The 16,733-nt window shown below is 34.4% G+C and overlaps 1 protein-coding gene and 1 long non-coding RNA gene across 2 annotated transcripts in view; both read left to right on the top strand.

Annotated features, from left to right (window-relative positions):
- Nucleotides 1–1,840: 1,840 nt before the first annotated feature.
- On the top strand, nt 1,841–3,577 carry LOC132029380 (protein DOG1-like 3). The gene is made up of 2 exons (XM_059418662.1): nt 1,841–2,314; nt 3,351–3,577. The coding sequence occupies exons 1-2, from the start codon at nt 1,859–1,861 to the stop codon at nt 3,567–3,569; spliced, it is 675 nt and encodes a 224-aa protein (XP_059274645.1). The 5' UTR covers nt 1,841–1,858; the 3' UTR covers nt 3,570–3,577.
- Nucleotides 3,578–11,995: 8,418 nt separating this feature from the next.
- Nucleotides 11,996–16,733, top strand: part of LOC132031305 (uncharacterized) — a 52,778-nt gene continuing 48,040 nt past the window's right edge. Inside the window, exon 1 of the long non-coding RNA XR_009408232.1 lies at nt 11,996–12,761. This is a non-coding gene — a long non-coding RNA (uncharacterized LOC132031305). The remainder of the gene's footprint in view (nt 12,762–16,733) is intronic.

Here is a 16,733-nt window from a genome sequence, read left to right on the forward strand (position 1 = left end):
ATTAAATATAAAATTCTGCGGCTAAAGTTTGGAATGATGAACTACAAATTCTAATTTGTCGCTAATGTATCAACATAATTTTTGCGACAAAAGTTTTCGTCTCCAAATTTTAGTGGTATATTAGTTAAAAATATGTGTATAGGCATTTTATCTCTTTTATTATGCAATATGGTCTATGTCGCTTGTCAGTAGTATGGTCTAGTATTTCAAAGAAAATTATGCTTGCGGGGTATATCTATTGACGGATAAAACTCTAATTTTTATTTTGTTTAGATCGAGATGTGTCTGAATCTTTTTCTTTATAACTACAAATTTTTTTGTAGCCAATAATTGCACTAGTCAACTACGAAATTTAAGTCGTAGCCATTTCAAATTTATATTTTTTGTGACAAAATTGCATTGTGACTAAATTGTAAGTTGAACAGAGACAAATAATACAATTGTCACTAATTGTTTGAACTATTAGTGACAAAAATTAAAGTCACAATTAATTATAAAATTATGTGGCTAAAGTTTACAATGGTTAACTACATATTTTAATTTGTCACTAATGTATCAATATAGTTTTTGCGACAAAAGTTTTTTGTCTAAAAAATTTAACTTATTTTAGGACGAAAATTAGTTTGTCACAAATTGGGTACATCATTAATGACAAAATAATGTGTCACTAATAACTTTAAATTCGTGGCTAATAGTACTCAATAAATGGCGCCAACGCTTTTTTTGGAGGGAAACTTTAGGGGACAAAACTTTGCTACGAATCTTTGTGTTTCGTCACTAAAAATATGTGCCTCATGTATTTAAGGACGAAATGAAACTTTTGTCACGAAAAGTGAACATTTAGTGACGAGTTTTGCACCGTAGCTAGTATTTTCGTAGCTAAATATCATATTTCTTGTAGTGTATTGACCCTCATAATTCTTTATTAAATGAATGATACTTAATTGTTTTCTTCATCTATAGAAATAAGACGATTGAGAGAAACTCAAATAACAAACCTTAGTACTTCATATTTACTATATGAGAACGCTGTGAGGGTAAACATCACTTAACATTTATTTTAAGAATACATAGCCGAATTTTACATCTTTATCACTTGCCATTAATCTTCAGGTTTTTGTCCTATGTCTCAAAATTATCATAGTTTATTGTTTTTCTATTTGATTAATTTCATTTTTATTCAAGAAGGAGTGATGTTTTAATTATTTGATAAAGTTTATTGATTATTTTCTTTTAGGGAGGTAAATTGCATAGTATATATGATCATAGTATGCTTTAAGAAATTGTGATTCTTTTATTGTTTGAAAGTTAAAAGGTTAGGAGTTGGTTTGCATCTCATAATAACTTTTAGATCATTGCATTATTTATACTTGTAAAATCATGTTAGAAGTTTTGTTTTCTATGAGTTTCTTTAATTATGTTTTTAATTTTAAAACTACTAATATATTTTTTCTTTAATTTTTGTGTTATTATACAATTTTACTATATTATAATTTAAAATTCTAAAGATCCATGGGGCTTATGCCCCGTGGCTCAGCGCTTTCGCCTCCCCCCGTACTAAATAAAACACCCCGCCTCACGCTCCCTCCTTTTAAAACATTGGTAAAAATTTAATATAGACCAAATGTGTTCACTTTTGACAAACTTAAAGGATCAAAACTGCTCCGATTATACTTAAGGCACTATTTAAACCGGGCACTAAAATAAGGGGCCATTTTGTCATTTTCTCCTATGCTAGCTGCCAAAATTGGAAGGCCTATAAATCAAACGCACTCAAAAATCAAACCTCAAATCCAATTAGAGTCCCAAAATCCACCAAAGAGGGGGCCTAGCTATAATGTACAAACAAAAAAGAAAAATGTCGAGTTTCCAAAAATTCCACGAAGTATGGCATGAACAACTTCGAGAACTAGTGCAACAACTCAACAAAGCACCAAGACCTGCCATAAACCAAGAACAACATGAGTTGCACACACAATTAATCCAAAAAGTCACTTCTCATTACTCCGAATATAATCGAGTTAAGTCGATTGCGGCAAAAAATGACGTACTTTGTGTTTTTAATGCCCCATGGTCTAATTCTCTTGAGCGGTCCTTGTACTGGGTCGGCGGATGGCGACCCACTACTGCTTTTCATATTATTTATACTGAATCGGGCATCCTTTTTGAGTCTCACATATTTGATATTCTGAATAGTCGCCGTAACGGCGACCTTGGGGATTTATCCCCTAATCAGCTCACTAGGTTTAGTGAGCTTCAGTGTGAAGCTATCCAGCAAGAAAATGCTATTACCGAAGAACTCTCAGATTGGCAGGCAAGTACCTGGATTTTTTTCATCTTTTTTATTTTTTGGTTCTACTTTGCCTCGACAGTGTATGAAAATTATATGTACCAGCTCATCATAGGAAATTTAGTAGTTTTTTTGGTTCCTCAACCGATGTTTCAGTATCGTATTGGGGCTTAGACTATTAGTCTTTGTGCGCATAAGGCTGGAAAAATATTTTCAAATAAGATTTTTTTCATACGCAAGATTCAAACTCGAGACTCTGATCCCTTCCCACCCTAACTCCTGTTAATGGTAAAAATTATGGTTAACTTAACCTATATCCAGGGTAAAAAAACAAGTTATCAACATATAATAGTAGGTGCTTTGTCCTGTCTTATTTTTTTCAAGTTAAAAGCCTCTACTATTTGGCCCTACTTATTTTTTAGTGACAATTTGAACTCACCTGAATAAGATAAATAACATGCTACAATAAATTAAATTATAATGAGAATATAAATTTTTTATGTGTCTACAAGTTAGACCCTCTATATTATCTATGTTTAGTCCGAGTGGTGTTTTTCCCTTGCTTAACTGAACGGTGCATTAATTGAAGTGCGCAATTAAAAGAGTTATTACACTGTATTGGTATAGATCAAAAAAGATGCTATCTCTAAATTGTCTTTATTTAACGGAAGCATAATAAAAGGAGGGGAATTCCGAGTTCTTTGTTTCCTCTAGAGCTGATCTCATAGGTCCCCTTGTGTGCAAATACTAGTTTCACGGAATATGGGTTGTATATCCGGGTTCTTCATGAATTCCAGAAGGAATCTGGAATCATTAAGAAGATTTGTGGTTGAACCTCGTTATGTACCTTATTTTTTCAGATTACGAAACTCACGTCAGACAATTATTTATTAGTTAACTAACTTTTAAATGATTTTTACTTTAAAAAACATTTACATTATGAGTGCATTTGAATTAGATACCCAATTCTACACTTAAGCGAAATAGGAATTAGGAACACACTTTATTAGGTCTCCTTAATTTAAATGTGTTTCATATAATTAATTGTGTACAATTGTAGGATAGTGCAAATGATATAATGGGAGATATTGATAAGAAGATGGAAAGGCTGGTTGGAATATTGGAGAGAGCAGATCAACTGAGGCTGAGGACCATAGAGAATTTGCTGCACCTTTTAACTGCCCAACAAGCTGTGGAGTTCTTGATTGCTGCGGCACACTTGCTCTTTGGAATCCATAATTGGGGAGTCAATCACGACCGTCAACGACCAAAAGGATGATTAGCTTTAGATTTAATTATTATTATTATTATTTTAATTTTTTTTTGGGTTTTGTAACTGTTTTGGAGATAACTAATTAGAATTCTTTAATTCGGAGAATTTTATTTCGAGGGTAAAATGTTTTTCATTAAAAGCGATTTACTCTGATCTAATCTCGAACGTGAATTCTAGTTAAAGATGAAAAGATATATACCACATGCCATAGTGTTGATATTTTAGATTTTGCTTGGTTCAGAGTTTTATTGCCTTACAGATTACTCCGACCACTTGTTTCAAATTATATCTTGTACTTTTATCTAAAGATCTTGATAGAAAGGTCAACTATCTGAATTGTGAGAAAGAATGAGATTCGATCAAATCAATTGAAAATCTCATCATCTGATCGAGTTGGGCTGAGCATCCATGTCAGAGAATCCTTTTCCAGCTAAAAATTTCATTATTAATCACGGAAGGATTAATTCATTGGTAAATGAAGAATCTAGCGTTTTAATACTTAGAGATAAAACTTAGAAAAAAGGAAGAGTCTATAATATAAGAATGTTTTGAAAAAGAATGTAACTTTCTATATTTAGTAACTTTTAAATTTCAACGTATTACCCGATATATTTAACCCACAGGGTTCAAAAGTATTTTGCTACAACGCATTATTTTTAATTTAAGTTCATAAAACTCTAAAAGTCTTCTTACTTCAATTACAGGAGTGCAGTCAAAGCTAAACCACATGAATTAGAGCGGAGAGAGTATGATTTGATCGCAGCCTACGAGCCTGAACACTAATTCTTTCAATAATTTAAGTATTATTTCCTGTCATTTTATTAGATGAAGTTTGCCGATTAGTTTGATTGACTTAGTATATGATATATTAGTGATAATATAACAGATAAAACTTAATTAAGTAGTGATTGGAAAAGAAAAAACATCATATATTAAAGGGCAAATGGCGGTTTGAGTCCCTAAGTTATTGTCTAATTATGATTTTAGTCCTTGTGTTAATGCACTAAGCACATTTAACCTTTAATTAAATAAAATGTGCAATTTTAATGCCTAGACCTAACTTAGAATTAACACCGTTAACTTTGACGATTTTTCTTAACCACTTCGATCATTTTGCAGGAACAACATTAGTCTTGGTACCAAAAAATAGTATACACTCAATTTGCCGCTTCCATCTCTTTTTGTTTCTCTATATCTCTCCCCTTTCCCTTCCCTTTACCCCCTTCCCAGATAACTTCTTCATTATTACCTATAGTATAATTAGCTGTTTGCATATGACAATGGTATTGCCATTTGTGTGACTTCATTTCTCTATCCTTTTAAAACTAAGGAATTTCATAACAATGTGTACGTACACATGTACTCTCTGCATTTGAAACTAGAACAAGTTGCTCTTCTAGATTGTAAATATATACATACATCTCTGCTCTATTTAAACAGATGACGCAAGACTTATGGTAGTACTGAGTTAGTACTTAGTTCTAGTAGTGCTGCTTTCCCTTTCTGTTTCATCTCTGCACCTTAATCCATTTTCTCTCTCTTTTTTTTTTTTTGGTTAAGAAAAGTAACTAAAGTTAATGGTTTTAACTTCAAGTTAGGTCTAGGGATTAAAATTGCACACTTTATTTAATTAAAGATTAAATGTGTTTAGTGCATTAACACAAGGACTAAAATCATAATTAGGCAATAACTCAAGGACTAAAACTGCCATTTGCCCTATATTAAATAAAAACTAAAGTAGTTTAAAGGAGTTCAAATTTTTGAAGGTTATAAAAGTGGTAAGATAATATCAAATAACTTTGTTGAACGTTCTAAAAGGTTCCTACTATATTGATAGCTGGTAAAATCAAAAGGGCGTGAAAGTAGTAAAAAGACAAGAATATTTTCAGGAGAATTTTCTCTGCCTTTTCATTAATAAGATGACCTTCTTATATACAAGTAAGTCAACGCCTAAATTAGGTTATTTTAATAGGACTACAATTTATATGTCAAATTAGACATTGGACCTAACTCACACAGCAAAAGCTAGTTTAAAGGGAGGAGGATTGCCCAAGCTTTATAAGGAGCCCAAGGTTTTCATCCGTCACCGATGTGGTATATTCTCTTCACCCCCCTCATGCCCAGATATGGACATTCTTTTTATCTGGGATCCATTGTCCGGTCTGGAGTGTGCACATTGGATCGGCGACATTTTCACCCCACCTGTCTGGGACCAGTCAATTGGTCCGGGCGTATTCTGCCCACTTTTTTTTTCCAGAGGCCCACATCAAATTGGGCCTGGCTCTAATACCGTGTCAAATTAGGCATTGGGCGTAACTCACACCTCAAAAGCTAGCTTAAAGGGATGAGGAATGCCCAAGCCTTATAAGGAGCCCAGGATTCTCGTCTGTCACCGATGTTATATATTCTCTTCAATAGCCTCTTAAAGTTGTAAGTAAATTTTATATGAATGCATACAATTTGTTTCGATCGAGCATCTGATCACATGATAAAGTATTTTTATTAGATATTTGCGGTACAAAGTTATAGGGAAAAAAAATAGCGCGTGTCCATATATGTTAATCACTTAAAATATATCACCTCTTTAATTATACATATTCGTCTCCATAATTCATAAAATCTCAGATGTTTCTTAATTGAGACTGATGTGTATAATTAATGAGATGACAATTTTTTTATGTGACTAACTTAACTATCTAATAGACGCTTGAGAACATGCATAAAATGTTTTTCAAAATTTGAACTGAAAGACAAAAGTATTTAATAGGAACACTTTATCAAGTTGCTCAATTGAAACAAATCATAATTCGAATATCTAAATAAATTTGTTGACAAATTTAAGGGATAGTAAATGTATTAAGCATTTTAAAAATGAAAGGCACATCGCCACATCCATTGAAGCGTTAGAGTAGTTGATCATCTATATATAATATAAAGTTAGGCATAGACAAGATGATGTGGCACCTCGATCTCTATGGCCACCATTGGTATTTATATTTTTTCTCAATTTTTTTGACAATTTCTCCTCATTTCTCTATTTTATTAAATAAAATAAGATATTAAAGGTTTCATCCCTCCATCCATAATAAAGACTCATTCACTATTTAATAGCATTATATTGCCATCACTTCCCCTATTTTATTAATAAAGGCAATGAACCTTCTTCATTCTACTCATTCAATTCAATTAAACTTAATGTTAAAGATGCAAAAATCACAAAAAACAAATAACAGTTTCTTTTTTAGTTGCAACGTGCAAAAGTCTCCTCACATTTTACATTGTACTTGAAAGACCAGAGGTCACTATGAAGAAACGTACCTTGGTATTAATATTAATAATTACTAATTAATGATAAAAGCAGTAAGAAAAACGTCACTTCACAACATATTAGTGGAGATATCTATATAATGGGTTTTGGGTGTTTGTGTTTAGTTATTCAAATTCAAATATGCTAATTTTTGGTGCATCATTATTCCTCTGTATGTGTGTAGATGTCTTATAGAATATATGTCATATATGCTGCATTCTTGAATTCTCGTATGAGGTTGTAATGCTAGATTTTTTTGGTCTAGATATTTTACTTCCTCAACCTCCTATGGTTGTCTGCAGATCTTTTGCTGTTTGTTTTTTTCCTTTTAGTTTCTATTTAGTTAATAAACCTTGAAGTCTGTCACCGTACAAATCTTTTTCTATAAATCAATTGTTCTATGTTCTTTCGCAATGCATTCTATATTATTATGTGAAATATATACAGATATTACGTACTCACAATTCGTAATGATTTCCTTTGAGGGGAAATCTGTATATAATATAAAGCTAGGCACTTAGAGGGGAAATCTGTATATAATATAAAGCTAGGCAATAGAAAGATGATGTTGCACCTTGGTCAAAGATTCTATCTATTTATTTTCTCATTTTTTTGTCCTTTTCTCCTACTTTTCTCATTTATTTTATTGTAAATATACACCTTCATGACTCACACATCTTTCTTAATAAGTTGTAGTAAAATGATCCGTGACTCCCAAGTTTATTATGTTTATAACCTCCCAATTACTAATACACAAGTTTTTTATAATGGTTTTTGTATACATATGCATGTAAATTTTTATCCCTTATATGTCAATTACATTTTTAAAAATATTCATATATAATTTTTAAGACCGCGCGAAGCGCGAACAAATTTACTAGTTTGACAATAAGAATAGGACAAGTAATCATTGTTAGCAAAATATATACAAAAGAAAAAGGGAAAAGGGTCAAATATACCTCTCTACTTTAGTTTATTGGCTAACTTTGCCCTCCGTTAGCCAAAGTAGTAAAATATACCCCTCCCGTTATAAGTTGGGGCCAAATATACCCCTACCGTTAGCAAAGTTTCAAAAATACCCTTCATTTCTAACATATTTCCACATAAACAAGTCTAGTCATTGGAATTGGGTGACATGGATGCCACATGACATTTAGCTTATTCTATGTGGTGCCTAGGTGGCAATTTTTTTTAAAAACAATCTGGAAAATTAGTTTTTCTAAAAACAAATCTGTTTAAAATGACTTTTATTAAAAATCTGAATTCTTTTTTATTTTATAAAACCCGCTTCTTAAAAAAAAATTCTAAAAAAATCTGGAAAATGATTTTATTTAAAATTAGTTTTTCAGATTTTTTTAAAAATTAACCCAGATTTAAAAGAAAATAGGACACTTTTTTTTTTTTAAAAAAAGTACTTTTTAGTTTTTCAAATTTAACAAAAAAATCATTTTCTAGATTTTTTAACTAAAATATCCAATTTTCGAAAATTTTTTTTTTTTTTTAAAACGGGTTTTATTAAAACAAAAAAGTTTCAGATTTTTAATAAAAGCCATTTTCCCAGATTTGTTTTAAAAAAATCAATTTTCTAGATTGTTTTTTAAAACATTGCCACATAGGCCCACATAAAATAAGTCAAAATGCCATGTGGCGTTTATGTCACCCAATTCCAATTAACAGACTTTCTTATGTGGGAATATGTTACAAAATGAAGGATATTTTTGAAACTTTTCTAACGGTAGGGGTATATTTGGCCCCAACTTATAAAGAGAGGGGTATATTTGACTACTTTGACTAACGGAAGGCAAAGTTAGTTAATAAACTAAAGTAGATGGAAGATATTTGACCCTTATCCCAAAGAAAAAAGAATGCTTAGGCTATTTGTCAGGGAGGATAGCCACTCAATTTAATTTTTCCTTTTTAATTATGAACAAATTCAATATTTATCCTTGTTCTATTCCAACTTATTTTCAACTCGCCAATATATATCCAATTGAAATATTTGCCAGGACTAGTCGGTGCAATACGAAGCAAGGGGGCCTGTGTCGGTGTCTTCAATGGATGTACATCCTTTTGCAGGAAACCCAGGTGATCATACAACTGGTTGCATGCTTTTTTACATGTGGATAGATGATGATCATGACACGTGGCACCTAAGATAATTGTACGCATGCTTGGCAACACTTGTTAAACCAACAGTGAAGTACTGCTGTACTGGTCTACAACTTGCAATGTTGTCACCATGTTGGGGTAGATTATTAGTGGACATGGAAATTGCTTAAACGGTTTCCATTAGCCTAATTAGACAACCAAACTTTTGTCTTTTGCTGACTTCAATAATACTGCATGTTACGGCAGCGCAGTGAATCAATTATTTCTCACAAAAGCAGCAGTCGAGAATTCAGGAATTTGTCGAAATGAATTAAAAAATATATAATACATCATGAATCTGAATTCATGATCTAAAATAACTTTTGTTTTCCTTTTTTAACTTTACCAAAATCTTTTATTTATGTCAAAGAAATTCAATAGCTTACAATTCTTTGTATTTTCACAGTATAATTTTTCTAGACATAGGGTGTGTTTGGCGCAAAGGAAAATATTTTTCATGAAAAATATTTTTAAAAAATATTTTCTGGAAAACGAGTAAATTCTTTCTTTATTTATTATTGTTTGGTAAGTAAGCGTAATATATTATTCCAAGAAAGATTTATATGTACTCAAGCAAAACGCAATGGAGGTGAGATGGAATAGTGAGTGGGGATTCGGGAGTGTGGGGGTGGGATGGTCAAGGGGTGGAGGTTTGTGGGCGTTGAGTGACTGGGGAGGAGTTAATGGGCTTGGAATGTCACGTGTTAAACTTTTTAACCCTACTTATGTTAGAGAAGTCATTTTCCTACAAAAATTATTTTCTTGTTTTTGATTTACAAAACACGAAATATTTGGAAGAATATTCTCCTCCATACCAAACACACTCATAGTAGCTCCATTTCGGTAGTCGGCAAGTTTAGACTATATATAAGACTTCATACATCAATGGCAAGAATTGGAGGAATGAAGTAGCTAGCTCAACTAGAGGTACATGTGATTTAATTCGATGCCGGGCATAAAATTTTATTAGCTCCAAACATATGAACAAGAAAAACTATTATCACTCAGTTTCTGATCACTTGAATCGCTCTCAAGGTGGCCTTTTCATTCTTGACTATGTAGTAATTCATTCGTGTAGTGCGTATTTGGACTACCTGTAGAACAATCAGCAATAAAATATTATATTTCCTTTTTAGCAGACTTATCTACAATTTGGAAACTACCCGATTATTGGAACAACTAGAGGCCCGTGATGTGCACGGACCCAATATTTGGATATTGTTTGTTAATATTTGGATATTGTTTGTTCTTTATTTTATTAGATTGGAAAGCAATATTAAAGGTTGTATGTTTGATCTACTGTAAAATACATAAGAAGCACTATTAATTGACATAACGTTGGATTGTTCTTTTATTTTTTCCTCATAAGAACACATGCATGTATAAGTTATATGAGAATTTATGTGTGTATATATATGTGCAAAAGAGGGAACAACAACCTCAAAAATAAGCTATAAGCAATATGCTACAACTGGCTAAATTGTATGAAATAGGTATAATAACGGTATATTTGATTTGAATAATGTGCTAAAACCAGTTAGACTGTGTGAATTATTTATACAGGTGATATATCTAATGTAAATTCAAAACGTATCTTCTTATCAGGATAAATTTAATTAATTTTAGAGTTGCCCATTTTGCATTTATGTTTATTTTTAAAATACTAAACATTTGCGTTTTGATTTTACTGAACAATTTTTCTGTATACCTGCAAGTGGGAAAATTGAGCAATCAACTCAAGTTGAACTTAAAAAAAATAAAAAAAAAGAATATGAATCATCTTGAATGTTTTTTCTTAAATTCTACTAAAATTTGTACAAGTTTTATGCCTAACTTGAATTTAACTTAGTTTTAACAAGGCTTAAGTCATCGAGACTTGTACCATCGAACTTGTCCACTTTTACTATGCCATTTAGACACAATTTGCTTTGAGGTTCCTCAAATGGGCGTGATATGCCATTTTTTCCTTTTTAAATTTTTAGAAATATTTAAATAAAATAAAAAATTAAACCTAAACCCTAACGTCCACAATCTCGCCATCGCCGTCCCCCATTTCATCTTCTTCCCCCACTACTTATTTCAAACCTAAATCTCCTCCCATTTTTTCTATCTTTATTCTTGTTTTTGATCTATTTTGTTCTTAGGTTTAGATTTCATGTTGGTTTAGATTTTAATGGCAAAAGAGATCGAGAAGGGTGAGAGCCAGCTGCGGCTCCATTTTTGTCGACGAGCAAGGTCGATCGTTTGAAAGGCCAAGGGTGGAAAACGTGGTGGTGTGTGGAGGAGAAGATGGTTGGAGAAAGTAGGGGAAGGAGAAGTGTGGCCGACAGCGGTGGTGGCGAAAAATCTGGATGCTGGTGGCATCGGTGGTCATCGACAGTTGAACTCTGCCAGTCGCCGGTGGTTAGCTTCCGAGGCAGAGAAACATACTGTTGACACCCAATTTTTGCCCTCCAAAAATTCAAATTAACTAGTTAAGCTTCTTGAATCTTAAAAAAAGAGTAAAATAATTATTTAGAAATTCAAAAAAAAACTTTCTAAACTGCTTTCGGTGTTATTTTACCATTTCATTTGGCAAAATACCATAATATATATTATGTATACTTTACGTATAGCTTTAAGTCTTAATCATGTTACTTTATCAATTCGAAAATCAATTTGCACAAAAAACAAGTGTTTTAATTACTTACATATTCTAACTGTCAAATTAAAATTAACGACTTAATTATTGTAATTAATCTCTTCTGCAAATAAATATTTTACTTTGCTAAAGTCAAGAAGCTTGATTAATTAATCGAATTATTGATTCATTCCCAAATTTATTTCAATTGAAAAGCTTTGATTACAAAATTGATCTAAACATGGCTATCCTTTTAAAAGATCAGCCTTTTAAATCATTTTCATACCCAAGACACTTAACCTCAGGCCCAACGCCTAATCCCCTTGACCCGGCCGACTTTTGTTATAAACACCCCAAATCCCCTTAATCCTTTTCAATTTTTTTCACCAAAACACGCACCAAACAAACCTCTCTGTCTCTAACATTCCCCCTTCATCGCAACCAGCTAGAATATCCATTTTTGGCTAAGGTTCAGATGCATTTTTGCTTTCCCAGAGCTTATTCGCCTATTAATGACAAATAATTTATTGGACCTTGTCTTCTTCCTCAGTTCCAAACGGTAACTTGATGCTTTTCAATTTCTTTGGGATTTTATCTTTTCTTTTCCAATGGAAATGGACAGATTTAAAAGAATTCTTTTCAAATCCAGATTTTTAAACGAATTCTCAAACAAATTTCAAATTGGACATTGTCCCACATTGGTACTTTGACAAAATATTAGGTTTTTGGGGTTCTATAAATTGAACACCCATTTCTTCATTCAAGGAGAGGTTTTTTTAACAACCGCAATAAGTTTGAAAACACCAAAGTTCTAAAATTTTCAATTACTTGGCTGTGAACAAGAAATTTCTCTTGTAAGTTGAAATCTTGAATCATCAAAACTAGTTAAAACATTTTTTGAGTTAGAGTCAATTCGTCGTCGTTGGTGAAATGTCGAAGGTGATCAGCCACTCTCGTCGCCCCCGTCGCTGCTTGACAAAAAGGTAATTCGCAAATCCCTTCTCTTTATTTTCCATTTTCTTTTAATTTCGGAATTTGTGTAGTGTTATAGAGGTTTTTTTTCTCTTCAATTTGTTCTGTTTAGTCTACTTCATTTAAGTTAATTTTAGCTATATAGCTTAAGGTTGATATGAAGGTTGTGTTGCTTTGAGTAATGCATGTATTTAAGCAAAGAAACTGGTTTGCTATTAGCTATTAGTATGATTTAATTCTAGTTCAGAAAGTTTGGTCAATATCGATATAGTTATGAACTAGGTGCTTTAATATCCAAATGTCCACTGCCTAGGCCTAATTATACAAAAATGTCCATTTTTTTAGTTTGTTGAGATAACTAGCTTACCCTTGTGGGTTAACAGTCCTTAGATATCAAGCGTTGCTTGGTTAAATTTCAATTTATTTCAAAGAAAGGAAAAACAAATAGCTATTGGTTCACGAATTAGCAAACACAATAACAGATGTTATGTTCAAGTAATTAATGTAGCTTTATGTAGGTAGGAGAATCCTTTCTATAGACTTTCTCTCTCCTGCAATGCTCTCGGCGTAGGTGACGCTAACGTGCGCCAAGTGGTGTGCCATGGCGGGGAAGAGAGGGTGTGGTCGGCCAAAGAAAGAAGTAATTGCAATAATCGGAAGCCCTGTGACTTCTAGGGTTCATGGAGCTAACCAGAGGGAAATAACATCACAAGTAGTGCAGTCTCCGAGCCATTAGAGAGGCTCTGCTAATTGACAAAAGCGGGTCATAGTGGATCTTCCAATTCAGTAATTCCACCAGCTGCTGTACAAAGCCCACCGCAATCTGCAGAAAAATCGACTGGTGGACCTGTTCCATTAGTGGGTGATTAGGGTAAATCGAATCTAAGGAAATCAAAGGTGAGTGCTATTCCTTTGGATCCAGCAGAGCTAGAGTTAGCAGCTGGTGAAAAACCATTGATTGAACAAGCGAAACCTGCATCAGCTGAGCAAATTGAAACCCAATGGGTCAGCCTCTTTGCTGGGAATCACGTCGCTGCAAATGGTATGTCCCTAAGATACATTACCCCTGAGATAGTTGATGGTACTATTGTTGTGAAACTAGAAAAAATCGAACTAGAAACTGAAGAGCAGAAATGGAAGAATTCATTAGTTGTGTTCGTGCTTGGAGAATTGCCAGGGTATAATTATATGAAAAGGTATCTAAATCAAGTCTGGGCACATGTGACCACACCAGATTTGTACTACCATTAGGATGGATATTACATAGTGAAATTCCTTAAGGTACACTGGACCATATAGTGTCAACAATAGGCCACTGATTCTAAAACAATGGTCCTCCCAATTGGATTTTAAGGCTGAATTCTTGACTCAGATACCTTTGTGGGTTAAATTCCCAAAGCTTCCAATGAAATGTCGGAGCTGTGACTCGCTCAGTCGTATTTCTAGTGCAATTGGGATACCTCTATTTGCCGATGAATGTACCACAAAGCAAACACAAATCTCACATGCTCGAATGCTAATCGAAGTAGATGTCACCAAGCCTGTTCCTCAAACAATTGCAGTTATGGATGCTAGTTGAATTTGAATGGAAACCTGAGTACTGTGGGGAATGTTTGATGGTTGGACACAACTGTACAAGAGTGAAACCAACTCCTCCTCTTCCACCAGAACAAACTGCCCAGAAGAAGAAGCAGAATGCAACCAAAGATAGTTCCGCAATGGCACACTAAAGCAGTTCAGCTAATGGGAAATACTCTTGTGGTTCAGAAACCTCAAGATCCTATGGAGAGAACACAGACACTTGACAAACAGAAAGCCCCAGAGGCACAGAAAACTCCTTCTCAGGGTGTTTCTACATCTGAGGGAAAACAAAAGCAAACACCAAGTGGTCAAGGGATTGTAATCATATTTGGCACTGCAGAGTGGCCGTCATCAAAGGGGCAAAAAACCATGAAGGTGGAAAGTGGTACCATTATTGGCTTTGATCCTGTGAAAACTAATGAAGCTGTGATGGCACACACTCCACCTCCTGATAAGGGAGGAGGATTATCTAAACCTGTTTGATGACTTGGTTAGCATGGAACATAAGGGGGGCAAATAAAAGGTACAAACAGAAAGAATTGAGTACCTATATACAAGAGAATCATATCAAATTAGTAGGACTAGTAGAAACTAGAGTTAAAGTGAATAAAGCTGCTTACATAGCTAACAGGATAGTACATGGTTGGAGCTTATTACATAACTACAACACTGCCTACAATGGAAGGATATGGATCTTATGGGATTCCAATCTCTATGATGTTATACCACTAGTTCAGGATGCGCAATTTATACATTGTAATTTCATTAGTAGGGATAGAAAGCTTGACTATACTATAACTTTAGTTTATGGATATAATACCATTGAGCAAAGAAAGTCTTTGTGGGCAAGTTTGAGGTCTATTGCTCAACAGTGCACTAGACCTTGGCTTATCTGGGGTGATTTTAATGCTATTATTCATGCTCATGATAGGCTGTATGGGGCTGCAGTTACAAGTAGTGAAGTGAAAGATTTTTCTGACTGCATTCAAGACTTACTCCTGAATGAATTAATGTGGACTGGGGAATTCGACTCCAGGTCTAATAAACAACATGGGGCTGATAGAGTGTATAGCAGGCTTGATAGGGCATTGGGAAATGATGAATGGATGCTGCAGCTTGGTCACCTAACTGTGGATTATAGACTTCCTCATATTTCTGACCACTCTCCAATGGTCTTAGAAAATTGGGTGAAGTCTGAGTAACCCAATCCCCAAAACAATGTGAAACCAGGATTTGCAATGAACTTCAACAACTAAAACTTGTTCTATGTCTGTGACTGTGAGATGCGAAAAATGATCTCAGTTTACGGATCGTATTTCAATTTACGGTCCGTCTTTAAGCATTTACCTGAGGAACAAAAAGGTTATCCAAAGAATGATAAGTTTACGATCTCAGTTTACGGACTATATTTCAGTTTACAGTCCGTCTTTTACATTTACGGTCACAGACAAAACACAGTTTTTGTGTACAGTTATTTTGTTTTTATTTTGATTGGTTGTTACATTGTAGCTAATATGATGTGTCTTTTGTAGGAATAGGTCAGAAAAACAATACAAGGAAAGTGGGGGCCAAACGCAAAGGCACAAGAAAGAAAGTGCGCTCGGACTTTAATTTGATAGATGAACCCTCCAATTCGGAAGGGGAAAAATCAGGATCCGAGTTATACCGCCACCGAAAGTCAGAGGGGCCCCCACGCAAGGGCATCTATGCCTCCAACCATGACACCGTCCAAGTCTGCGTCGAAAGCCTCTCAGTCTGAAGAGGGGGATCCTGACGCGGAAGTATCAAGCAGAGGGCAACCCAACAAATGGAACAGGAGAGTAGCTCAGAGAAGCCGAGTGCTAGTAATGCTCCGGATGATGGTACACCGCCAGAAGGTCATAAATTAGCCGTCCGGACCAAACGGTTGGAGGAAGAAAAACTCCAATTCTCGGTCAAAGAGTCAAAGGAATTGTATGATCAATGGATGGCCGGGAAAAAATTGGGGGAAAGCCATAGAGAAAAATATTCAAGGAGCGGCGACTGATTTTTGATGGGGTTTCGGCACATCCACAGCTGGACGAGACCGTCAAGATGTACAAGCTGGATGTCTTCACTCACGAATTAGGAGAGTATGCTCCGCACATCGTGAGGGAATTCTATGCGGCATATGGGGCTGTGTTGATGTCTATGAAGAAGCCCAGTCGCGCTTGGCATCAAATACCTATATTGGAAAATGTGACAGTCTGGAATTCCCATGTTGATATTTCCTCCAAGGCCATTAACAAAGTTCTATTTGGCAATGAGTATATGGCACCTACCGATCTGAGCCTGTACCTAGACAAGAGGGACAGGAAAGACAATAAATATGTGAGGGAATGGACTGCTGCCACGATCACATCTGAGCCACATAAGCAAATATGGACAAATGATGGAAAAGTAAAAATTGCTAAGAGTTGCTTGTCGGCGGAAGCTAAGTTTTGGTGGACGTTGCTTAGTGTACCGGATCACTCCAACCCGTAGGATAACACCCTCTCCACCAGTCGAGCTCACTATTACCTCG

This window comes from Lycium ferocissimum, chromosome 9, assembly GCF_029784015.1.
Source record: "Lycium ferocissimum isolate CSIRO_LF1 chromosome 9, AGI_CSIRO_Lferr_CH_V1, whole genome shotgun sequence".
NCBI lineage: Eukaryota > Viridiplantae > Streptophyta > Magnoliopsida > Solanales > Solanaceae > Lycium > Lycium ferocissimum.